This window comes from Serinus canaria, chromosome 4A, assembly GCF_022539315.1.
Source record: "Serinus canaria isolate serCan28SL12 chromosome 4A, serCan2020, whole genome shotgun sequence".
Taxonomy (NCBI): Eukaryota; Metazoa; Chordata; class Aves; order Passeriformes; family Fringillidae; genus Serinus; species Serinus canaria.
In genome coordinates this window covers 3,529,842-3,557,075 of record NC_066318.1, presented here as the reverse complement: position 1 = coordinate 3,557,075, position 27,234 = coordinate 3,529,842, and the positions used below count along the sequence as shown (strand labels likewise).

At 42.5% G+C, this 27,234-nt stretch overlaps 1 protein-coding gene across 2 annotated transcripts in view; it reads right to left on the bottom strand.

Moving 5' to 3' along the window:
• The window catches only part of PCDH11X (protocadherin 11 X-linked), a 426,671-nt gene that overhangs the window by 104,372 nt on the left and 295,065 nt on the right, over positions 1 to 27,234 (bottom strand). For both annotated transcript variants that reach the window (XM_018914439.3, XM_018914440.3), the window contains one exon: positions 21,137 to 21,335. In XM_018914439.3, coding sequence (XP_018769984.1) covers positions 21,137 to 21,335 — 199 coding nt within the window. The remainder of the gene's footprint in view (positions 1 to 21,136; positions 21,336 to 27,234) is intronic.

The window sequence follows — 27,234 nt, the reverse complement described above, 5'->3', positions numbered from 1 at the left end:
CTCTAAAGGGTGGCAGAGGTGGTTTGCCAGCATGATCAAAACCCGGGGGTGATGGATCCTGCCCTGCCAGCCCCACACAGGGAGGTGAGATTTGGGTTGAGGTGAGGCAAGGGAGGATCCCCAGCCAGGTGTTGCTCCCCTGTTTGAAAGGAGCCATGCAAAAAAACCTCTGCTCCTGAGCTGCATGGATTTTATACCATCACAGGGTGTGGGCAGGAGCAGCACTCCAGATGGGACAGAGCCCAGCCACTCTGGGTGAGCAACCTCACTTTTTGGGGAGAGAAAAGGGATTCCTGTGAAGCAGAGATTCCAGATTGCTCATGAAAAAAAATTGTGTTATTTTAGCCTTCCTTGTGGGCAGGGCTTGACAGGAACTAAAGGATCTGCTCCCTGACTGATGGGGGCTATGAGTGTGCTCTAAGAACCTGAGCCTTTGTAACAGAAAAGTCTCAAATATTTTATCAGAAAAAAAAATATTTTCTTGCTTACAGTTCCCTTCTGGGCTCTCCTTTCTCTCAACAAAAATGAATAGAAATTCTAAAGGGAAAAACCTGAGGAAAAATTAATGCAGTTCTTAGAAATTAAGCCTCAAATCAACAATTTGATTGATGAAAGAGTGTTGGAAATCATCCCAGGTCTAGAATGGTCACAGAGTTGCCAACATTTGGGGTCCTCAACAGTATCTGGCACAATAAAGGGAGGGAAAACTTTTAGCACTGTTTGTTTTCTGCAGCCTCTCCTCTGTCATCATAATTAAGGCAGAGACAATATAATGAGTATATTCTACCCAAATTAACCAGATTTACTGCAAAACAATAATAGAACAGTCTGCTTTCTATTAATAGAAATGAGATGTGCTCAGCTTTTGAGCTGCATCTCCACCTCCAAGTTCAGCAGAATTTTTCATAGTAAATATTTTACTGGTTCTTACATAAAACAGGGGGAAAAATATAGAAAGGTTTAGGTTTGAAGGGACCTTAAAGATCATTGATTTCCACTACTCTGCAAGCAATGATCAGGGACACCTCCCACTGTCCCAGGTGCTCCAAGCCCAGCCTGGCCTTGGGCACCTCCAGGGATCCAGGGGCAGCCCCAGCTGCTCTGGGCACCTGTGCCAGGGCCTGCCCACCCTTCTATCCTCAGATAAAAAGTTACAGGACAACTTAGTGTTACAAATTTATATTTATATAAAATTTATATACTAATATATAATTTCTATACAATTATATTTCTATTTCTATACTATTTTATAGTATAGCATTTATACCTATATTAATCAGAACAGGCTATGAAACTAAGCATTAAACATTTCACTGAATTTTGCTACAAATGAGGGCTAAGGAACATCTCAGCTTGAGGAAATACCCAGGTTAAAGTGCACTAAATCCTGGGGAGGGACCATCAGGCAGTGGTGAGGATGCCCAGACAGGCAGAGGCTGCAGGGTGATGCCACCCCAGACCCACTGAGAGCACCCAGTGCCACCCCAGAGCTCCTGCAGCTGCTGTGGACACAGAGTGGGCACTGCCCAGTGGACACTGTGTTGCCTACACAGGCTGACATTTCAGATACCTTCCTCAATATTCACTCCCTGCATTCTGCACAGTGCTGTAATTATGTTTTTATAGCTGCTGGATGGGCACGGGTCAGAGTTTCTGCAAGATTGCTTTTCCATTTGTACACAGGGAAATATTGTCACAACTAGACTGTTAAAAATTGGTCAATTAAAAAGATCTAGCAAAGAAAAATTGTTGGTTGAACACATAAACAGGCATTACACTTCAGTATAATAGAGGCTGTTTAGAGAATTTATTTAAAAAAGGTGAAGGAATTAGGATTTCAGGTCAGTAAAAAAGAAAAGTATATAATTACACTGAAATATCTTCCATTTTTAAACTTCTTTTCTGACTGCATTTCAATGATCATTTCAAAGGAGTTCAGTGGCTAACATTCCTGCAAGCAGCACCCACTTGTGTTTACCCCTTTTTATGGCTGGGAAAATTAAATCTCTCAAGGGAGCTGCCAGCCTGACTCTGGTGTTTGCTCTGGCAGATATTATCTGTAGACAAAGCCCTGCTCATCTCCAGGTCTCCTCTGCTCTCCTGATTGCAATCTCATCTCCCTTGTCCTTGGGATCTCCTGCCTGCCACGACCTTCAGCCTGTTAAATATTCAGTGGGAAGTTTATGGACTTTGCCACAACCTTGATTAAAAGCCTATGGGGAACCTGAATGCTGAAAAATAGCCTCTGGTTTGAAAAATAGAGATTTAAATACACTGTGCTGATTTCTGTTTCCCTAATGGTATTTATAACCAGCAGTCACTGGCATGGAGCACAGACCAGAGGAGAAGATGATGAATCAGACTTTCCTGGTTGACAATTATTGTGTTGTCAGGACCTGATTTCACTGAGGGGGATTTTGGGGAGCAATGCTGAGAGGGAGAGGAAAGCACATACAGAAAACAAACAAACAAACAAAATAAAATATTTGAAAAATTCAAAAAATTCAAAGCAAACAGAGAAATGTTCTTTACAGACCAGCAGATTGTTTATCTTGGGCCCCTCTGAAGAGGAACCCTGTGAAGATGGGGTTTCTGTGGGCTCAGGCTCCTCCATCCCCAGAGAACTGCTGCAGTCCTGCTCTGCCTGGAACCCCCCAGTGCCCTGGAGGTGTCTCCACACCTCACACCCTGCATTCATTCTGGCTCCTCCACTTTTTCCAGGGAAACATGACAGGAAAACAAGCAGACATGCAAATTGTCCAGGTGCTTTTCAGTATTTTTTTCCTGTCAGAGTAATTAACACTCAGAGCCAGCTGAAAAGCAGCTCAGGGTGCTCAAGGAAATACCTGAGTGACTGCTGAGCATCTTTCAAGTTTTGAGATAGCACAGGAGGCTCCCACCCCCTCAATCATTTACTTTGTCATTGTCTCCTTCTCTATTCTTGGTCTTTGTTCCTCGTTCAATAATGGACAGAGATCCTTTATTTTATAATTGTCAGGGTGATTAAAAACCCATCAGGTAATTTTGTGCCTAACTATTATATCCTTCCTGCTTTAGGCTTCAAAATAATTTGTTCTGAGTGATAGACCTATTTCTGATCAAGACACACTAAATGGAAGATGTCAAACTTTATTGTGCCTTCACAACTCTATCAGTACAAGATGCAGTCATTTTCCTCATCAGCATTTGGAAATGATCTCAATATGGGAGGAGAAGAGCATAAAAGACAAGCAATGTCAAGAATTAAAACTGTGCTTAAGCCTGAAGCAGAGCTGCTGCAGGGGATCCTGTATTGCCAAACACAATCCTCAATCACACATCAAAAGCTTTGCCACACGACACTCAGAGGGTTTGTGAAGACAGAATCATCTGTCTGCAGTCATCTTCAGCACACCCCAAGTGCAGTGGGACAGACACTCAAACCAGCCCTGCACAATAAATCAGATTGGACAGCACTTTTAGCATTTCAATAAGACTTTTTTTTGTTTTTCCATAAAACACTGTCAGTCAGTGCTTTACTTTTAATTCTTCCTCAAATATATAATAACAGGAGGACGAGTAAGATACAAATTCTAACTGTCCCAAGGCTCTTATTTCCAAGGAAATACCAGAAATATTGCTAGCCTCAGGAAAACCTCCCTCTTCATCATATTTGATTACCTTAGATCACAGTCCTTGAAGAAATGATAATGAAAATGAAAACATATGTTTCCTTCATGATTACTGTCTTGTACTGAATTGCCCTTGAACTGAAGTGACTTTATGTGCAGCTCTGTTTGCTCCATACAGCCCCAAAGATGTCTATACAGAATATACCCAACCATAATCACTCCTGCCTTTCTGAGTGGATTCCCCATGTGCTGCATTGATTGGGATCCCTGAGCAAGATGCAAACCACTGGAGAGCCTTAAACAGCTATATTCTTCCTAAAGTACTCTTTAATTAATGTTGTCTAGAGCACTAATTATGAAAGCTTGTAAAGCCTAAAGCCTGGAAACACTTATGCACCTACTTAACTGTGCTCATCCAGGGTAGGCCCACTGAATTCCCTGCAAGTGCTCAGAGGAGGGAATTTAGGCTCAGAATGCAGGTTAAAAGCTGAGCCCAGCTTTGCAGGGCTGGGCCCAGGCTGGCTTTGACAGCATTTTGCCCTCTGGTGGTGCCAATTTTTTGCCTTCCAGGGGCAGGTCTGGCTTTCCCAGCAAAGCTCCCTGAGAGTGCCTTGGAGAAAATGTTGAATGAAGCAAACCAGAGGCATCAGTCAGTGGGAGATGAGATGGATGCATCTGCAGATACATATGTTGAGATGCAAAAGTAATTTGTTCACATTAGGGAGGCAGATAAATATGCAGAGATGTGCATATATGCAGGCAGATCTCCTCCACAGTGCAAAGTACTGACATTAGAATAAAAGCCAAATTACTGTTACTGCCAATGGAAAACTCCTAAATCTTTTTAAAATAGAATACTCACATTTCTAATTCTTTGCCTTTAACGTTATAAACCATTTTTATTTTGCTATACAGATTGCTGTCTGTTTAACTAACAGCTACAAACAGGGAAAAAAAAAGTTTTAACTGGATTACCAAACTTCTCATTTCTTAATGGAAATAGAGGTTTCTGTTCAGGTCACTGTTCCCACAATTCCCACCCACTCCCCACAGGTGCCATGGTCCTACTGCCCAGGGCAGCAGAGGGATCAGCAGATCCTCCAGGCAGAGAAGGATGGCAGGACTTACAGCACACATCCACACACCCAGAGCTAATTCTGCCTTCATTTATACACTTAATTATCCCTGCAGTCCTCAGGAGTGGTGCCTTTCCTGACAGGATGGAAAACTCATTTCATACGAGGTGTGATTTCCTTGGCTCAGCATCACCTGGTGCTGCCAGGTGTGGGGAAGGATTGTTTGCACTTTTTGGGGAGCATTGAGCCTTTTCCCATCTCACACACACCAATGCAGATTTGCAGTCCATTTCTGTAGCTGCTTTATGAAATGCAGGAGTGACTGGGGAACTAAGGGAATACAAATGAGATATTATCATCTGATCTACAGCATTTCCTTCAAATTCCAAATCTTGCTACAGGAGCTCTCATGCATGCTGAACACCATCATCATTAGATAATTACTCATTATAAATGAGCACAGGCTACAGCCAGACATGCTGTTCAGCTTTCCAAGCACATACAAGTTTCAATGTTAAAATGAAAATAGAATATAATTCAAAACTTGGGGTTTTTTTTGATCAAAGGTGCTGAATTTACATACAGGTAGTTTGTTTCCAGGTGACTGGGGAAAAGGGGTCTGTGGAGCACTCAGCCACTGGCAGAATCTCAATGTTAAAGATTATTTCAAACTTAGATTTGAAACAAAGTCCTTCTTTTCTGTTGTACATTAAAGCTACAGGAGTGGTTGTACATTGAGAATGGCCTTTTATCATTGCTGAAAATCCAAGTGCTTTCTTCAACCACCCAAAATGCCTCCATGTCCAATTTATTTTATTTATTCATAGAAGATGTAATTTCTGAAGATCTATCACTTTATTTACTGCACTTCACAGTGAAATTGGGCATGGCTGTGCCTACTACAGTGCTGCCCAGAGCTTCCTAATTTATGTCTTGGCTTTATAATTGCAAACAGCAATTGTAGTGAATTACAGATTGATACTTCTGGCTGTTGATCCCTTCACAGCTGCACCACGCTTGGTGGAAGATCATTTTGGGGACTGATCCCCCCTTTGGCCAGACAGAGCCTGTGTAACTTTCACCCCAGTATGGACCCCAAAGTTAGACTGGGAAAATGTCAACAGGCAGAGCAGGACTGCCCAAAACCCCTCTGACACCAAGGGCTAAGTTTGATTTGTTTTGGGAAGAAGAATATTACAAACTCACCCTTCTGCTGCTGAGTATGTGACCAAGCTGAAGCACAGGGAAGGAAAATGAGGAGAAAATCTGTGCTGAGGGAACTGCTCTGCCCAGAGCTTCAGAGCTCTTTTTTTCTTCCTCAGAGCCATTCCTCTGTCTGCTCTATTTAATCAAGGCTGCAAATTGCCTTGTTCACTCAGGGCTGCTTGTATTTTTTTTCCAAACAAAGCAGTACAATCAATGCAACATTACTGGTGCAGTTTATATATCTTACACATGAAACCAGAATTATTTTCGCATCAAATAAACCAGGTCTTCTAGCTCAAGATTCTCAAACAGTAATTTACAAATACATTTTACAACTTCTTCTGGCAAGAGCAGAAGTTACATAAATTACTCTCACAAGGGGAGGAAAAAGGCAAGATCCATCAAGGACTGCAAAGATGCCTTATTCCTACAAAACACAAGAGAAAAGTGGCATCTCACTTCTCAGCTGAACTTTTCTTCTGGAAAGTGAATATTTTTGGAATAGAACTAAACACTGGGGTTTATCTGACTGATTTTACAGTTTTCTCTTTCAGAGCAGAATCTTTGCAGAAGCTCACAGAAAACACTTAACATTCAAACATGTTCCAGAAATACCTCCAATACTAGAGTAAGAAAAAAACCAAAACCACATTTGTCTTCAAAGGGATTTCTGCTGAGAGAAAAATCTGCTTTATTTTTCTCTATTTGTTACCATGGACATCTGAATCAAGATAGAATATTTTTACTGGAGCCACCTTCTACTGCTGTGGGAAAAAAAAAGTTGCCATCTGCCTTAAAGTATGTCCCTCCTCCAGCAAGAAGCTACATTTGCCACAAAGAGCAGGATGGTTTACATCAGGTACCTTTGGAGCAAATACCTGAGAACCTGAGAAAGTTTCTGTGTCTACAGAAATATTTAACAATGGAAAACAAATATACCTTAATTTTATAAATATATATATATATATATAATATATATATATATATATATATATATATACACACAGATATATATACTGACATCAGATTTAAAAGCCTTTTTATGATGCATCTTGAATATCTTGATGTAGTCACAGCTTCACACTGGCAAACTGGTTCTGGTTCTCTTTTGGTTTCTTTCCTTTTTCTCTAATCTCTTTCTTCCTTTCTACCAGCTCAGATTGAATGAGAAATTCTATCTTTAACCTTGAGATCCCTGTTCTTGTGGGTTTCTATCATAATCTTATTATTTAGAAGCAAATCTTGCTATTTAACATCTCACCTCAGCATGGGAAGTGCTGGTGGATTAGAGAATATTTCCTGGAGGGCAGAGGATGGAGTGACTGGGAATTAGAAATGCAGCTGCCTGGCTCTGCCAGTCTCACAGAAATAAACCAAAACCTATCTCTGTGACCCCCTGTTTACTCTTCTGTGCTTATTTGCAAATTGTGCATTACAGGTCAGGCACTGCTGCGTGCAGAACACCAGAGCCACTTTCTCCCAGGGACTGCAAACAGGAGGGTGCAGCTACAGCTTAAAGGGAAATCAGTTTTTAAAGCACAAATGCAGCACAATTCTGTTCTATGCATCCCAGAGCCCCATCAGTGTGGCAGCTGGGATCTCCTGCATTCCAGGAGTGCAGAGGGAGCTCCTGTCACAGGGTGGGGGATCTGGGACACAGCTGCTGATCCTCTGGCTAAAAACCAGGATCTTTCCTGATGTGGAGTCTGTCCCAGCCAGATTCCCTGGAGAGGAGCTCATGCCAGTGAGGGATGCAGGGAGCAGCCCTGTCCCCAGGGCAGTGACAGTGACAGGGGGAGGATTTGTGTCTCTGAGCCATGGGGGGAGGCTTGCAGGAGCCTTTCTGTGATTGAGGGTTTGTCTCCAGCACAGCTCCTCACTCCCTGCCCTCCAGAGCAGGGGAGGTTCACACTGCAGGGCTGAAATTGCCCAGGATGTCCACACAGGGATAATCCAGGGAGATGACAGAGAAATTAAAGATTGGCAATGCAGCCACAGAGTCCAGGGGAGATGAGATATTTCAGAGTGTGGAAAAGAAGAAAATGTGAAGTGCCCAGGACACTGGAGCTCACCCTGCACCTCCCCTGGGAAATGGACAGTGGCTGCAACATCACCCTGGGGAAAACACCTGAAAACACCTAAAAACAACTACAAAAACACCTACAAAAACCTACAAACACCTAAAAACACCTAAAAACACCTAAAACACCTACAAAAACACCTACAAACACCTACAAACACCTACAAAAACCTAAAAAACCCTGAAAACACCTACAAAAACCTACAAACAGCTAAAAACACCTACAAAAAAATGAAGACACCTCCAAACACCTGGTAGCAAGTGCATTTACCAGCAGGGTTGCTGAGTGTCACCTGTCCCTGAAACATCCTCAGGCAACAGGAGGATGGATGTGCATTAAAAACTGCACTGAAACTGCAGCACGGTGCCACAGAGAAATCTGCTGGGAGGGAAGTGAGAGCTCTGGCAGAGTTAAAAATTTCTTTTGCCATGGTCATGAAGCCAGGCTGAACCAGCCCCTCCATTTCAGACTTGTTAACCTTCTGTCTCGATGGAAATTAACAGCTCCAGTTTCTGCTAAATAAATTCCCTGAATTGTACTGGATAAAGCATTCCTCTGTTCCTGTCAAAGAGTTGTGCAGCACAGCTGTTTTTTAACAAACCCCTATTTTTACTTGCTGACATTTGGTTATCATTATGTATATGAGATTCTTCAGGCTGTGAAGCACGTTCTAACAAGAAATATTAATGTCCCCCCACATTTACCATCTTTTATCTCCATTCAGCAAGAATAGGTGTTACACAAAAGAGAAAACATCTGCTTCCTTGTATTATGATTTCTCTTGAGCTCTTTAGATGGGAGATACAAAGCTGGGAGCAGAGGTTAGAGATGAGTGTACAAAGCAGAACCGTGTTCCTTTGTAGCTGTGCTCCAAGGGGAAAACAAATCCCAAAATTCAGCATTATAAAAAGCATAAAGAAGAATTATGAGGGAGATTTTTCTTAGGACATCTTTAGTGGCTAAATGACTATATCTTAAGATTTGTAATCCTTATCATGATTCATTCCTAACGCAAGCACTAGAATAAGCTCAAGGCATTTTCTTCTTTTCCACACTCTGAAATATCTCATCTCCCCTGGACTCTGTGGCTGCATTGCCAATCTTTAATTTCTCTGTCATCTCCCTGGATTATCCCTGTGTGGACATCCTTGGCAATTTCAGCCCTGCAGTGTGAACCACCCCTGCTCTGGAGGGCAGGGAGTGAGGAGCTGTGCTGGAGACAAACCCTCAATCACAGAAAGGCTCCTGCAAGCCTCCCCCCATGGCTCAGAGACACAAATCCTGCCCTGCCCAGGACAGGAGGCAGGCTCTGGTTCGAGGCACAGCTCCAGGGCTCTCACCAGGGCTAGCAGCAGTTCAGTGCTGCTGCTGGATCAGCCCCACCAACCTTCCCTCGCTGCTGTTTCTGCTCTGCCAGCTCCAGGGTGACAGGGACAACAACTCCTCTGAGGCTGGGATGGGGATTTGGCAATCTGCTGCTTTCTGACCCAAATTAAGAGCCAGCAGTTGTACAGTGAGGCAGGCACCAACTCCCTCCACAGAAATTGCCCCAGCTGTGTCAGAAATCAGCTGATTTCAGGGGAGGAAAGCAACCAAGAAAGAATTCTCCTTGTCTAGCTCCAGAGTATTTCACAGTATTGCACTTTTAAAATCTTTCTGTAGCTCAGCAGATGCGAAATAAAAAAATAAAATAAAATGTAGGAGGAAGCACCTCATCCATTTCCTAAAAGTTAACATCTTTTAATTATGAATCATTAAAACTCAATAAATTCAATATCAGAGCAGATTATGTAACTGTTTATATGTTTTTAGACGTGGAAATCATGGTGTAATAATCGAAACTCCTAATTCTCATATGACCCTACATACAGACACAACAAGTGCTATTCCATTCACAGGACAGAGCAAGACAAGGAAAAGGACCTGCTGCATTTACAGAGGGACCCTTTTGTCACAACCCTCTGAATACATCCCAGGTTAGGGCAATCAGGGGCTGATGGAGAAAGATTCCTGTGATCTTCACAAAAAAGAGAAATAAGGAGCTAATTTTAGAGACAGAAGGATGAGAGGTCAGCCCCAGCAGAATCTGTAATCGGTGATATTTGACCCTCTGTAAAAAAAAAGAGAGAATGTGTATAAAGAAAAGCTTTAATATCGGTTCTAATGAGATAAAAATAATTTTTGCCTTTATAGTTTTCAAAGTGCTTTCTCTCACCACTCCTATTTCCTTTTATTGCCACTGTTTTTCTTTATATGTACTTCAACTAAGGAGGAGAGGCAAAGGTTGTCTTTCTATTTCCAAATAGTTCTTTGGTGTATGATTAGTGTGTGACATGAATAAAGCCTTTCTTGGGGGAGAAAGGTTTGCTTTCTTTTAAAGTATTAGATGAGGGCCAGACTTTCTAATATTTCACCCTATGGAGGACACATCTTCTGGGACACTGGGTTTGGAGCTTCACTCGGATAAAAGAACAGCTATTGAAACAGCATGATTGTTCTTGCTGGGGCTCCACAGACACAGGGTGATTCTGAATGAGAGGAACTGAAGTCCTGCAGACCCTACAGCCATGCCCTTTTCCTGGAAACAGCATTTTGGATGGGTCAGTTGGTGCTCCCTACAATTATTTTATTATTGTTACTATCATTGTAAGGGCAGAGCTTTAATTTGATGCCCCAAGGCTTTAGGCAGAGCTTTAGGCACTGCAAGGCCAAGGATCACAATGGCACCAAGGCATGGCAGGGGCAGAGAGGGTTCCAAGGCAGGAGGAGCTGAGGGGGCTGTGCAGTCCTGCTCCACCTCACTCCCCACCCTGTCACCCCTTCCCAGCCAGGCTATCAGGGATGCATCAGTGCTGCTCACCACGGCTGAGGGACACAAACCTGAGGGGCACAGAAGCATCTGCGTGACACAGACCTCAGGTCAGTGCTCAAGGATGCAGGGCAGCCTTTGCCAGGCACCTCAGACAGGGGTTAAAGAAAGTTGTGAACCTCCCTGTCCCAGCTGATGTGGCAGCAGAGTGACCCTGGATCACCCCAGGGTGGTGCTGGCCCCCTGCCCAGCACTGCCAGCTCCATCCTGGGCCACTCCCAGCCCCTGCCCACCCCATTCTCACCAGCACCAGCATGGGATTGACCCTGGGCAATCAGAAATCCCTGAGCTAACTGGTTTGGTACAGGTGAAGTGAGAACAAGGGCTGATTTGCACCTAGGAGCACTGCTAGCACAGCAGTGTTTGTGGTGCTGATCTGCTCCACTTCTGTGCTACAAGTGTTTGTGATGGTTTTAGTGCAGAAATCAGCCTAACAGCCACAGCATGCTCAGAGCCCACAAACAGAGCAAAATTCTCCCTGTAATCCAGGGATTTCACCACCTGATTCCAGCTGAAACATGGGAATGGATGTGCACAAACTGAGACAGCACGAGGCCAGAGCTGTGAAATGGGCACGTGAGACTGGAGCTCCTGGAGCTGCTGACTTCAGCAACACACAGAGCTACCCCTGAAAACATTTAACACCAATTAGAATGTCACTTAAAGAATTAATCAGAGCACTACAGAAGCACACATCACCAGGAATAAAGCAGGATCCCTGCAAAACCCTGCCACTAACTAGGAAGCAGCAACATTATTTATGGGTATTGAGCACGAAGGTGAGAATCTCAACCTCTGGTGTAATATAAATCCAAAAGTATAATCATAAATATTTCGCCCAGGTCTCTTCAGCTCAAGCCAGGCAAATATATTTTATTTTTCAGAATGAACACATCACATCAGGGAGCAGTTCACAAAGAGTGCCAGTGGCTGGGCCAGCAGCAGGCACGGGGACACCAGCCCTGTGCATCCCTGAGGAGCAGCTGCACAAGGACAAGGGGCCCTTCCTTCCTTCCTTCCTGGGCTACAGCACAGCCAAGGTTTGGACAGCAACCAGGAAATAAAAAGATCACAATGCCAATCATACAACCTCAAAAAAAGGCAGAAACAGCAGTTTATTAACCATACACTGCTTTTCCAGACAGACAGAATTATTTGAAGAGTAAAGGTAAATCTATCTCCCCTATTCAGGAATATATGGGTACAAGTGGCCTTTTGGAACAATTCTAGTTGTTCCAAATGCAAGATTCAAGACTGGATCAATCCTGCTTCCCTCCCAAAAGTCCAGTTAGAAGGAAAGCATCAGATTAAAGGATGGCCACATCTCTACAGAAACAACACCAGTGACTGGGTTTATTGAGTTGATCAGCTTTGAGTCAGCAAATGCTGTGACCTGAAATGCACCATCACTTGGGAATCTGCTTTGTTCAACAAATACAAGTTTTCTATTTAATTTCTAAGACTGGTAGCTCCAGACAGTCTCTAAAAATATTTCATTATATATTTTTCATTAATCACAGTAGAAATCAAGGAATAAATTATGATGCTTCAAATCAAATTATAATCATGAAATTTTTCGCATGGCTTAAATTATATAAAAGAGACATTTCTTTCCCCCATATTTCCATTTTTAAAACAGGAACTCAATGCTAAAAAAAATCTTAATATTTGATATTTCTAAAAGCTTCTCTTGCAGCGACTGATTAGCTTGAAATGGTAAAAAAATAAAAATTACATCATCTGTGTTTTTCTGCTCTTAGAAGAAGAAAGAAGAGAAAGTTTGAGACAAAGTAGAGAGGCAGGCAGTCAGAGCTGAAAGAGTTTGAAAAACTGGAGGGAAGGAATTTGTTCTCTCTCCTCCTCTGCTCCACCAGCCTGCTCAGCACAGCAATATATTTTAAAACTTTCATAAACAGAACAAATAGGATTATCCATTCCCATGTCAGCTGAAGTGATAACATAAATATATAGCACAGAACATCTGTCACTAAATCACTGTTTATAAATGTCAGATCTCATTTATTATTAAAAATACCCCCACCAAAACAAATGCTCTAAAGCCTTTATTGCTCCACGAGAAGGGAGTGATTTCTCAGCTGTGAGGGGGAGCTTTTCTTTCCAATCACTTTAGACAGAATAACTTCTACTAAAAACCTCAGTCAAGAATTTCATTAAGCTGCACTCACAAATATGTTAGTATTGCCTGAGTTACTCCATCCCACTGTGCAGTTAGAAAATCCAGCATATTTTCCCATTGATTTTCCTCATCAGTCCCCATTGATTTTGCATGAAAGAATATGGTGCATCTCAGAAAACTTGCTTTTATCTTCCTTTTCTTCAAAGAGTAGAAAAGGTAGATCAAGGTTTTATATTCTGATATCAGCAATAAAATATCTAAAATTTACTTTAAAAATAATTTATAAAGAGTTCTCCTTATCACAGAAAACATAAAATTTTAAAATTGAACGTCTGTGTTTATAGTGCTGGGTTTGACTGAGGGGCCAAGTGGGGCAATCTTTCTGCTTTTGCATTTTTAAATTTAATTTGCTTTGTCCATCTTCCCCTCTTTGTGTCAATAACTCCTAAGTCAGGCACCCAGGGATCAAGTTACCAAATCATGGAATTATTTCTGAATATGCAATCTGTATCCTCTCAGGTACAAGTGAAAATCTGCTTGCAAAAGCCACTCATCTGTATCACTGCAAATGGACCTCTCCAGTCTGCCCTTTTAGCCACTCTCCAGGCAGGAACAAATCCAGAATACCATCATGCTCTGCTTTACAGGACTCTCTGTTGGCTTGCTTCACTCTCTGTAACTAAAATTATTTGAATAACTCTATAACTAAAATTATTGTTATAAAAAACTCATAAACTATCATTTACTGTATAACTAAAATGATTTTTAGAAACAGAGAGCTGAAACATCTGTTAAATCCACACAGTTTGAAGCCTCAGTGCCCTCGAACATGTGCCATGCAGACAGAAACTGCCCCCCTAAGGGAGACACACCTGAAAACAGGAGTGGGGAGCTCATCCTGCTGGGGATCTCTGCCAGCTCCCCCAGGTTCTGAATCCCACAGAGGGGTTTAAACCCCTCAGAGGGGGCTCTGGAGGCTCCCAGCTGTGATTCATGGTGCTCTCTCCGAGGTCACCGCTGGGCTGGCCCTTCCCAGAGCCCTGCTCAGCCATTCCATTCTCCCACCCACGGGCAGCTAATTTGATTAAAGGTAGAAGATCAATCAAACTCCATTGCCTCAGAAAGATTAATTACCTCAGCACTTTCTGACTTAATTATTAGTGTTCAGCCATGGGGTTAGAAAAGCCCAATGCAGCAGGAGTTAGAGGGTCCAATGGGCAGGTGTGGGAGGCTGGGATGTATTTTAGCTGAGATTTGTTATCCTTAACTAATGACAGCTTCTTTCTATTTCATTCAAGCTAGGCCTTAGCGTGTTTATAACTCAGCAGCAACCAAACTAAAATATTGCTGTTGCATTTCAACCTTTCTGTGGAAATAAAAAGGAAAGGAAAAAAAACTGAAAGCATAGTTAAAAAAAAAAATTCTGTCTGTTGGCAGTCCAGTTTTTGGACAGGGAACAAGAAACTAAAGACTTTGTAGATTTACTTTTTCTTATGCCCCAGCATGAGGTCTGAAATCCAGCTGCCAGAGCATCTTATTGATGATGTTTAAAGAGTATATTTCAGCAACTGCAGAGTTTCTGATTACCAGACAAGCCAGCATGGCAGAAAATGCAGGCATTTTTCCCAGGGAGAATGAGCTCCCTGCCTGCAGCCCTGTGCTGACCCTTTCTTCTCCAGCAGCAGAGGGAGGGGGTACAGGACCCCCAGGCTGTCCCTGAGCTGCTGGCAGGGCTGGGCACAGCAGGGCCAGCCCCTGTCACACCCCTGGCTGATGGTGGCACACTCCCAGCCTGCTGGTGACCAGCCCTGTGTCCAGCTGGGGCCCAGAGCACAGCTGGGGCTCACAAACACTGAGGTCCAGCCCTGCATTCCACATCCCCAGCCTTGAAGGGTCACCTCTGGTGGGACACAGCTGGGTCAGCTGCTCTCACAGACAGAGAATTCATTTCCCCTCTCTCTCTCTCAAGTTTATCAAGCTCCTTCCTACAGCCAGGTTGAATTCTCATGCCCTGCTTCTGTGCTTCCCCACTGATCTCACCTGCAGCCCCCAAATTTCCAGCCTGGCTGGTTGGAAGGCAGCACCAGCAAATCCCCTGGAACCAGCCCAGGGCTGGACTTTGGCTTCCCCTCCCTGCTGTGGTGTGAGAGCAGCCCCAGGCAGCCTTTACCTTGCACTCTGAACGAGCCAATATTAATTCCTTTCTCTGTATACAGGCATCCCATTCCCCTGTTATTAATAATATTTCTGTATGGCTGTTTCTCATGAGAATTCACCTTTCTTTAACGTGGGAAGCCACCCCTATTCATAACAGGCCTGTTATGGTGTCAGCAGCCCCTGGGGTTTTTTTCTTTTCTTTTCTTCTTTTTTTCCCTCTGCTAGGAGTAGCCCAGGATTTTTTCACAGTCACATTAGGTATTGGTGATTTATAGTTTATCTTTGTAATACTCAGTTGGTTTTTTTCTTTATGTCATTTTCAGCTGGTGATTTATATACTAGTTACATGCAGCAGCTCCTATGAGAATGACTCTCAACTATTAGATTTCATCCCACTGCTATTACTTCAAATCCTTAGCAAAATCCAATTCTCGTGTCATGCACACCTCCTCCTCTATTGTCAGTGATGCTTGGCTGTGAGCTACTGGAATATTTCATTGACACATTCCTGCTTTTTAATGCCAAACTCCTTCATGAAGATAATTATGGAGATTTTTTTCCATTCTTGTATTATTCTACATCTTTTCATTCTTAATTACTAATGCTCCACCCTAATGTCATAATAACAGTTATTAGTCCTTAAATATGTATATAGATGAACTGTACATGTATTCCCCAATGTTGAAAATACAAATCATGGAAGTGAGAAAATGGAACTAATCTCATCCTACTCTTGGGAAACCCATGATACCATTTATTGCTTTATATTCTTAAATATCTCAGTTTCTTCTTTGTAAATGCTTTCCAGGAGTGGAGCTTGACCAGAGCTTTGTTTTTTCTTGACACTTTGTGTGTCAGGATTACAGAAAAATGATGAAAACACAATCAGTTTTGATATCCTGGGAGGAAGATTATCTCCTCTCCTCCACAGGAATGCACTGAACCTGCCCTGACTTTTAGTGCCATTATCATCATTCTTCACCAGCCTGCCTTTGTGCTCACCAGCATCATCCTTATCAAAAATTAAGTCAAGGTGAAAGTGTTCTTTTAATTTTGAGAAATATCTGCTGTCTTTAATCATGAGGAGATGTCTGCCTTGCTGCAAACCTCCCTCCTATGTGGTTAAACACCACAGATTGCAGTCTCAGTTCTTCCTGGGACTGAGTCTCTGCACTCTGGTGATCACTTAAAGCCAGCAGAGCTTTGCCCCAGCTTCTCCTCATTTCCCCATCTGCTGTCCACAAGTTGTGCCTTGTGGGACAAATGGAACTGGGGAATCCATGGATTTAAAATTTACCTTTACCCCTCCCCAGGGTTTGAACCCACAGGAATTCTGTCACCATAATATTTTCCGAAAAATCCTCTTTGCCCAGGATTTCCTCCTGAGAAGCTGAGAGGCCTCAGAAAAGAATGGAAATAAAAATTATCTGATTGCTTGGGAATGTGGAGACCATTTACCAACAGGTGCATCTCTGATTGTTTCCATGTGAATTGTTTTTAATTAATGACCAGTGACAGCCTTCTGTGTGGGACTCTGAGGAGTCAGTCACCAGCTTTCCTCATCATTCTTCTCAAGCCTTCTGTATCCTTTCTCTTTCTCTAGTCCAGCTTTAGCATATCATTTCTTTTAATACAATATGATATCATTATATAATAAATCAACCTTCTGAGAACTTGGAGACAGATCCTCATCTCTCACTTCATCCTGGGGACCTCACAACACCACAGAATTCTTCAACCCAGTCCACCCAAACAGCTCCTCAGCAGTGTGAAGGTGCTGGGAGACAGAAGGAAGCAGGCAGACACCTCTGGCAGCCCCAGCCTGGCATGGCCACACACTGATGGTGTCTGCTGACTCCCCCTTAGCTCCACACTTGCTGATTTTCAATGTGACTTCCTTGGCTTAGTAGTCACTAATTCGTGTTAAATATTCTTCATGGAGACCCCCTCTCCTCAATACACCACTTTCCTCCTGTTTGAGACCCTGAAATCTCAGTGTGATTTGCCTCATTAACTTTAATTTTCAGCTAGCTTTGTTGATACTTCCGTTTTCTTCATACAAAATGATTGCTATTATTTCATTGCAGATTACTTTCAGGTTTTCTGGCTTCCCCTCCACACTCCCTGTCCCCAAGCTGCAATCATTCCTCTTGCTCTGCCCAATTTCTTGGCTGAACTAGTCACATTCTATTTTTCCTCCAAACAAAAGTTAAATAATTTTATTGTCTAGAGGAAAGAAAACAGATTCAATAAGGCTGTAAAAACAGATGAAGCATGAAAATTTGTCATTAATATCTTACACATGTGTTAAATAACCCAACAGAGCTGAGGTTTACATGGACCTTTCCACCCCTTTGATCAACATCACTGCTTACAGCCACTGAGGGGGCACCACTGGGAGAGAATGCACCAGGGAAGCCCAGACACAGAGAATTTGTTGGATTTGTTGGTCTTTGCCTATACCTGAAGTGTGGTTTGTATTTAAACAGAGGGGAAAAAGAGAGGGGAAAAAGGTTTGGTTAAAATCCTAAGCATCAGGAGTTATTGGAGCATCCTTATTTCAGCAACTTTTGAGGAGAAAATATCAGGATTCCACATACAGGGGTGCTGTTACTTAAGGATGAGGTTCTCTACAAACCTACATGCTTTTTATATTACTATTTACTTAGTGTGACAATTTATTGGCATCTCTTCCTTATGATCCATCTACTACACTGAACTTTCTGTTTTTCTAAGGAGAGAACTAAAGTAAGAGAAGACAAATCATTTTAAATAGCCTATTTCTAATTTTAATTAGCACAGTCAATTAATTTTAAAGGTTTACACATAAATTTCTCACAGTTTTCTAACCACTATAACCTTACAGCTATTTTTTTTCCCCTCCTTACCTCAGTCCTGTATTGGATATGGATTTGTAAATCTTCCCCTCACCAATATTTCTCAAGGGTTTTTTTTTTTTTTTCTTTATTTTATTTTGTTATGCTCATCTTTTCCAGTGTTTTGCAATAAATGCTTAGTTATTGCTAGTAAATGGAAAGCTTCCAAAATGCAATGATTTCCAGCATTAGAGAAACAAATAACTCTGAAGGACTGTAGTCAGGAAAAGCAAGAGGAAGAAAACACTTTTGAGCATGGCCATGAGTGATGCCACAGCTGCCACCACCTTTCATAGGGCACTTGGTTGGTTCTGGACATTCCTGACATCATTTCACCCCAAATTTCTCTCCTTGGCAGGCAAAGTTAACTAAATCCCCACCAGGTGACAAATCAGACAATGTTTCAGATCAAGACAGGTCAGATATTAGAGAGGTTGGGAGGCAATGAAGGCCATGCTGGTCCTGCTGTATGAACTCAGACTACCTGACTGCATTTTCCTGTCTCTTTTCACATGAACATTTTAGTCCATGAAGGAAGACAAGAAATGCTTTGAATGCATCAAGTCACTCCAAATTAGAATAAGGAAAAAACACCAAGCAAAAATCCAGCAGAAGACTGTAGAGGAAACCATCAATTCAGAGCTATTTTTCCTGTTTCACTGTTGGCTAAATGTGTCCTGCATGCACAAGTGAACCACGTGAACCTTGGGCTCACCAGATATTTTGGGTTGCTGTCATCTGCCCCAAGTCACTTTGCAGAGCACACTGGACACAAACATGCTGTGGGGCTTCCCCTTTTTCTGCTTTTCTTTCCTGCCCCTGGATGCTGCCATTAATATAAACATAAAACTCTAAAAAGGGCCACAAAAGGAGCTTTCCCTGCTGTAACCCTCGTGCTACTTCAATTAAACTGTTTCAATAAAATACAAGTGGGAAAGGAAGAAAAATCTTCACATAAAATAAACTCCAATTAAACTGCGACTTCAGGTTTAAAACTGAACTGTCAGGTAATTAGACAGGTGATTAAACTTTCTTCAGCTTCACACTTGGAAAGACATCTGATGCCTGCTTAGCCTGCTCCCAGGGATGTGTGTCAGTGACATTCAGAGCTCAGTTACTTTTAGAGCCTCATTCTACAAGAGTCATGGCGCATGTTTCTTCTGAATTTAAAAAACCCGGGCACAAAAAGCAAATCCCAAACCTGAGCCTCTCTGTAAGTGGCACATCCCTGCTCTGGAACTCCTCTGCACCAGCTCCTGTCCCATCCTCTCTGCAGGAAAGGCCCTGGACACATCTCATCATTCTCACTCCAGTAAAGTATAAATATCAGTTACAAGAAAACAAGAAACAGCTGGAAAGAAAGTTCAGACCATGAGTATGAAAAGTAAAAGCAGCAAATAATATATAACTTGATATTTTCTTTCTTTGGGGCTATACCTGTAGCCCTTGAGAGCTTAACTCTGTGAAGAACCCAGTTTGACTGCCTAGACTATTGCTAAGGGTATATTACAGCCTCAAATACATAAACACAAAAGCAAATGATGATTGTTTCCAACACAAGATCAAAAACCCCTGATGGTTCTTGTCAGCTATCTATCAACTTGGAAAACATAATATTCTGCCATTATTTCAGTAAACATATCACCTTACAAATTTTAACGTTAAACTTAGGCAATAGTTTACAAGTTAAGAAAAAGAGGAGACACCTCACATGTGCAAAAAGCCCCTGAAGCTCCAGTCCTGGGCAGCAGAGGCAAAGGCAGAGGTGATTTCCAAGAGCCAGTGGCACAGCCAGCTCGGAGCGGCAGGGAATGCTCTCTGCTGGATGCTGGATTTGCCACTGCAGAGTGTAACTACCCTCTACAGCTCTTTCAAGTGCATAGCACTCACTAATTCATTCCTCCTGATGCACTACAGCAGCTGAAATCCACCTCTTGGGCCAAGTTTTGCCCAGAACAGATGTATTTTCAAATCACTTATTAAGCCGCTAACAAGGCCTTAGAGGCTTAGAGACATTCAGGTGTCTCTTTATCAATGGCACGGCTCAACTTAAGCCAGATAAGGAGCCTCTGGACAATTAACAGTGACTAAAGTTCACTGGAGTCTCCAACTGGCTAGCACAGCACAGCACAGAGAGCAGAGCCAGTGCTCACAGCTCTGCTCCTGTTGATTTTGCCTCCCTGTTTCTGACATCACAAGGAGGCAGTGGCAATGGCAAAGCATGACAAAAAACTCTTCTGAGATTATTACTACACACCATTGCTGCTTTCAGAGGGCAAATCAAAAAACTCTTATTTCTGGAGACTGCAGTCCTTCCACAGAGCTGCTCATCACCCCTGAGTTAAACTACAGCACACAGCAGTGCCAGAGAGGGAACATTAAAAAATGTGAATTCCCTCAGCACAGTATTTATGACCATTAGGGCAGCAGCGTTAACCTCCTCAGAAAGCTGCTCTGTGCCCAGCACACCAGCTCCATAAAAACACCAGCCCATCCATAAACCCTGAACGGCTCCAAGTGTTTTATTCCCAACAGCCAGCCCGACCTCCCACTTTTAGAAGAAGTCAGCAGTCGGCGCTTCTTCAGCTGCGCTAGAACCGACGCTCACTTTGAATAACTACCCACAGGAGCAAAAAGCCCCATTGTCACCGACATGTTCTATGGAAAGGATTTTTCATAGGATTTTTCCCCTCCTGAGAAGCTGAGAGGCCTCAGGAACAAACTGTAAACAATTCTTATCTGCTGCTCTGGAATGCAACAGGGGGAATCTGTGATTGGTCTCATCTGGCTGTTTCCAATTAAGGGCCAATCCCAGCCCAGCTGTCCAGACTGTCTCGGTCAGAGACAAGCCTTTGTTATTCATTCCTTTTCTATTCCCAGCCAGCCTTCTGATGAAATCCTTTCCTCTATTCTTTTAGTATCGTTTTAACATATTATCTATCATAAAATAATAAATCAAGCTTCTGATACATGGAGTCAACTTTCTCGTCTCTTCCCTCCTCCTGGGACCCTTGTGGACAATACCACACCCCGTGACTGATTGATTGATAGATTGATAGACTGATTGATTGATAGATTGATAGGTTGCAATGATGGGTGAGATGAGCAGAGCTCTGCACTTACTGGACTCGGGGTCGGAGTTGCCGTCTCCCTCGGTGCGGCTGTTGGGCGACGCCTGCTCGTAGAACTCGTCCTGGGGGAAGCCCAGGGGCAGCGGGTGGGAGGCGCTGGCCCCGCTGCTGGGCTCGTGCTCTCCGAGCCCGCTGTCGCTGCAGCTCTCCTGGGAGCCGTCTGGCAGGTGGAAGGTGACACGGCGCTGGGGCTACAAGGAAGGAACAGAATGACAACGGTTTCCACCACGGTCGTTGCTCAGTGCAGCCAATTCAGGAAATTTGTTTTGGTTTTCTGTGGAGTCACCCAGAGTTGTGCACGATTTCTGCCTTTCATGAGCTGCCTTCAAACCCGCTGCACCTGACAGCACTGCTTGCTGCTGGTTTTTAAAAATGTAAGCCCTGATGCAAAATGAAAGACACCTCAAACTAAAGAGATTCTGTCAGACTTCACAAGTCTTTGGATACCTTTTGAATATTGACTTGGAGATTTCAATCACTTTTTGAGGCTCAATTTATTTCACTGCTGAGTTTTCTAGTTTTCAAAAAACACTTTCTTTCCCATTAAAAGCTATTCCACCCTTTTGGGCCTAAAAAATGTGACACATTTATAATGCTGTTGGATTCTTCTGAGGCAGAGAAAGAACAAACAACAACAAGTCTTCTGTATTGAAAACAATTTCAATGGATTTGCACAGGCGTTAAGCTAATGAATGAAAAGTAGATTCCCCTGCTCTCCTTCAGACATTTCAGTACAACTCCTTTGATTTTTGTTGTACCATAGACCCATACCCTAACTGTAAAAGGCTGGAATCTGGGAACCATGGAGCTGAGGATGGAAAGCACCTCAGCCCAGATGTGGAAGGAAGGGCCAGATGAAACAAAGAACCAGGCACAGGACAGAGTTTTCATTGCCTGAGAACCTACATGATTTAGGAACTGCATAACTGAAATGTACATCTCTCCCAGTATAAAAAAAAAATATGAACAAAAAACAAGCAGCTCTCCTGCTCGTTTTGATGTGTCTGATATCCATGTTTGGCAAACTTGAAACAGAAAGAGCCAAAAAAACCTTAAAAATCAAACAGTTTCAAATATTCCTAGGTTGTTGTTACTCGAAATTCCATTTGAGAGGCAATGCAAAACTTTCTGGATGCAGAACTGCTGGGATTAGCAAAACTGAAGACCAGACTTTTGATGCAATTATGCAAAAAAAGTATATAGTGTTTCTAACAGCAGATGTTGTCAGGGGTCCCTAGATATTTGGTTCCTATAGGGTGGCGGTGTTGAAAGCATTCAATCACATTGAGTTTTTGCTAATTACATTGAGTTTTCAGCTCCTCCACTTTTGCAAGTCTCTTTTTGTCACAGTGACATTGTTACACATGCCCACAGACAGCTGCTCTGCAGCGTGTGCAGCCAAGAACACGCAGCTCCAACCTCACCTGTGCCATCCCTGACAGATGAGAGTGACAGCCCTTCCTAACAGCTACCAGTAAGGCACTCAGGGCTTTCCCAGAAAACCTGTTTCAGTGCCTCACCACTGCTAATGGAGAGCTTCTCTTCTAATGTGGAACCTGCCTCCTTCTTGTTGCAAAAATAAATCACTTTTCCAGCCCCATCCATCACGGTCTGCTTATTCCCACTCATCTTTCTGGCATTTGGCACTTTATTCTGCTTCAGAATAAACAGACCTTATTATTTCAATCTGTCTGGTGCTCCTGCTCTCCCTGGCTGCTCCCCCCGTGCTCTGCCCAAAACCCTGCCCCCAGCCCAGCCAAGGTCCTGACAGGCCTGAGCAGGATCATTTCACACCTCCTGCAGGCTCCCCTTGCCATGGCAGCAAACACATTGGTGTCCTTGCCAACCATCATAATGCCCAGGTCCTCCTTATTGATCTCCTCCTCCTCCTTTCTGGTTATTGCCATCGACTGCTGCAGCCTGAGAGTTGCCCTTTGCATTCATTGTTCCTGCCATTCCCTTCTTCCAGATGATTTCATCCCTTGCCTTCCAGTCCTGCTTTCCTGTTTTTATCCAATTTGCAGATTTCAGACTCTCCCTCATTTGGCAGATCTCTGAGAAGCATTGGAACAGATCAAGCATTGGAACAGATCAAGCCAAGACGTTGCAGTTGAGCTCTGAAGAGCTGAGCACAGAATGGCTCCCAGTTCCATGGGGTGGAAATGGGAGAAGAAACCCCTCTGTGGCTGCTGGGACAGCCTGGCAGCCCACTGGGAAAAGGTTCATGTGGTGAAAGGGTCACAGCTAACACCCCCAAGTGTCCCCACTGCACTCCTAGGGTCACCAGAAGAATTGCTGCCTGAACTCCAGGGCTGGCTGCCTGCAGCTGCCCAGGGCTCTCTGCAGGGACCGTGGTCCTGCTCCTCCTGCTGCCTTTTCCCACCACAGCTCGGTGAGCATGCACAGAATGTCTCTGCACAGCCCAAAAAGCCAGATGGAGGCACAGAAATTACTGATGTGTCCTACTGCACTCCACTCCAGCTGCCTCTCAGAGCCCGATCCACACCAATCCATTCTCTCCCCAAAGCCCAAATAAGCAAAGTAGGTCCAGTGAAATCATTCCTGCAAAGTTTCTCCTTCACTCCCTGCACTCAAAACTGCACCCAGCTTGCACAGATGTACAGCTATGACATGTGGAAAGGGAAAATGCTATTTCTTTCATCTGAAATGAGTTTGGTATTCACAGTATGAAAAAAAACCCACCTCCATTGCATGAGCTGTTTGCCAAGGCTGTATTTTGTGAGGTTTGCACTGCTTTTGTGCTGTGTTATGTCCTCTCCTCTCCAAGCTACCAGTGAATTTTAAGTATCCTTAAAACATTTTCAGCCTGAGCTTAGCATGAGACACCAACAGTAACTTTTGAAAATGCCTGGGAGCACGATGGTTGCTGCTCTGTACAACTGGGTACTACTCTGTGCACCTGGGGTTCACTGAGTGCAAACAAAGGAATGTTCATTTTCAGGGTTCATTGACAAAATACAGCAGAAGGTTTAAACCAGCTGACAGCAGAGACCAGAAAGCCACCAATGCTTTTTTAACTTCCTAGTCCAGTGAGAAAAAAACAAATCCCATATCCCAAGCTCAATTACAAATGTTTCTAACTAACCCTCACGGTCAGTTAAAAATGGTAATATTTAGCTGCATAAATGGAGATGTTATCAGTCAGAAAGATCAGACCTGTATGATTTCAAATCAACTGGCATCAGCTAAAGGCTCATGATTTTAAATTTTATTGTGTCCCTGAGAGTGTCACACCTGATAACACTGGTGACAGAGCACTTCCAGAAAAATTCATCAAGATGAAAAAACCCCAGCTATTCCTCTCCATGGCAGTGCTGCCTCTTCCTTAATTCATGCAGGCGTCAGACAATGATCTGGAACAAGTAATTCTAATAAAATTTTGCCAAAAGCTGGGACTTATCTTCTGTCACAATTATTTTGGAAATTTCCTCCTTGAGGCATTTAAATTTCAATTTATAAGATTATAAAATATCCTCAGTCTCCAGCTGCTTTTCTATTTATCTCTGAAGGGAGCCAGCACCGATGGTAATGGAATAACAAGGATTATGGTTTGTTTTATTTATCTGGATGACAGTTGGTGTACTTTTTCAAAAAGGGAGAAATGCAGGCAAACCTATTGTGTATTCTTGGAGGATTCTGATGTAGGAACTTGTAATACAGGCAATTAAACTGATAGGGGACAATGAAGTGAAAATTCAAGGAAAAAAAACATGCAGCAGTCTAGAGTTTCTCTGCCACATTTAAAAATATTAAATTACTCTTTATTGGCATGAGAAAAGCATTTTGCTTGCAGAGATGTCAGAGACCAGACACAAATACTGTCAGAGGTCTCAGATGGCATTCACTGCCTTTGGTAAAAGCTGAGTGTGTCTGGAGGGATCAAATTATCTCAGAAAACCGCAAACCTTTTACTCTCATTATTGAAATTTATATGAAGACTGATCAAAGCCCCAAACTATTCTGTGTTCAATCTTTCACTGCAATAATTAGACTGTGGCAGTGGGAATAATAAAAGATGAGTCTAAGTAAATAGCTTTGGATACACTGAAGGGATGATTTCTGGTATTATACACCAGGGGTTAGCCAATTTATAATCAAAAAGGAAAAAAAAAAGGTAATAGAAAAAGCAGCAGATATCAACTGAGGAACATTAAACTATTAACCTTATTATCTTCATTCATTGAAGCAAATTAATATCCATTTAAAAGGAGATAATAAAGAAAAAAGCATTCCTTTTTAATTTATGCTGAAATAATTATATTATTTAGATGATAATTCTGATTTAAAACGGACCTTATTGAGGAGATGCTGTGAGACAGTGCAAAAGAACAGGACTACTTCAGATTTCTCTCCACTATTAGCAGCCAGTAAATCAAGGAGTGGTCAAATAAATTTTTAATGTTCTCAGTTGCTTGTTTACTTCAAATGTTAGGAGGGTATGAAATACCTGAAATAACCAGCAAACAACTATTTTCAAGAACAAGCAGTAAAGATCCCTAATCAAACTACAATTTCCAGCTCCTATCTTTTTATCCTCAACCGTCACCTTTTGTTCCAAAACAGCAATTTTTGTTGCACAGGCTTTCATTGAGACAAACAGGACCCAGCAACCATCAGTGCAAAATTCTCAGCATAGCATTAAAACAAACAGCCTGAGAGGATCCAACCACAAACCCAGTGGGAAATATGTCTTTGTGTTCAAACTCAACAGAGACAAGCCAGGATTTTCATTTCTCCTTTCCCCATACAGAGCAGAGTGGAGCACAACAAATACAGCTCAGAGAGTTTCTCTTAACTCTTTCCCAAGTCTGCATTTCCCACAAGTTTGGCAGCCTGGCACATTAAATCTAAGATCTGATCACATTCTGTTGATGGCTTTGTCATAGGCAAAATATGTAATACAGATCATTATCATTTTTTACTCAAATTAAACTTTTTCATTTTTGCCAGCAGGAATCTGTATTTTGGAGTTTCTACAAAGATGCCAAATTGCTCACACAAATAGAAACACTTCATTAACAGCACATCACTGCTGCATTCACCTTTTCTAATTTAGCACTGATCTTTTATGATTTATTTAATGGGTCCTGCAGGGATCTTGCAAAGGAATGGGTTTGGTTTTTGGGTTTGGAGGATTTTGTTTGGTTGGGTTTTTTTTTTTTTTTTTCAAAAAGAAAAATGAAGGGCTCAACTTTTGGGGGAAGGAAAGAAGAATTGTGCAAAGTGACAATCCCCAGCTGATTTCAGAAGTCCAAACCTAGTGGGCATTAAAATCAGGTTTTCCCTGCCTCACATAAAAAAGCACCACCCCCAGGTACTGCCAACACAAATAACCTGAATTATCACCTCACAGCACCAGCCACTACATGAATAACCTGAATTGTCATCTCACAGAGATGAAGCTTGGTCTTCTTTCCATTGAACAAGTTCAGATGTTCCACCCACTGCCCCAATGTTGTGGTTGCTTCCCTTTCAGCTCCTGATTGTTTATTTGTTTGTCAAATCAAACAGACCTGCTGTTTTCCCCATTTACCATATTCACCCTTTTGAATATTGGCAAGACTTGGCATTTTCAGCTCTTTAAAACTTCCAAAAGAAATCCAATAGAATCCTTTTGACATTCTTGTTAGAAATTTTGCTAGTCCCCCTAATTTAATCTCATTAACAGTAATAACTGGTATCTTACACACTCACTAATGACTAATGGAAAATACAGTATCTGGATGCCTTCTAAAGAAGAGAATATTTGATAAATACTTTTGTTTTTTTCTCCCTGTGATTAAAAATCTAACTGCTCCACAGTAGTATAAGAGAAGTAAATAGTTTCAGGCTTTCATTTTTATTGATTTAAATAACCCCTCCCACTTTGTTTATTTATTTAGATGCAGGAAGCATAACCTATTAATTTCAAAAGGGCAAATAAGAGCTGGGTTGGCTGCCCAGACAAACAGAAATTCACCGTGGGTGATTATCTCAGACAGATTTGTACATTTTCAATGAAAGAATCCCTCCCTCCGCAGAAAACCAGCAGAACAGATGGTGCCCCTACACCTGCTGAAATGGAAATGA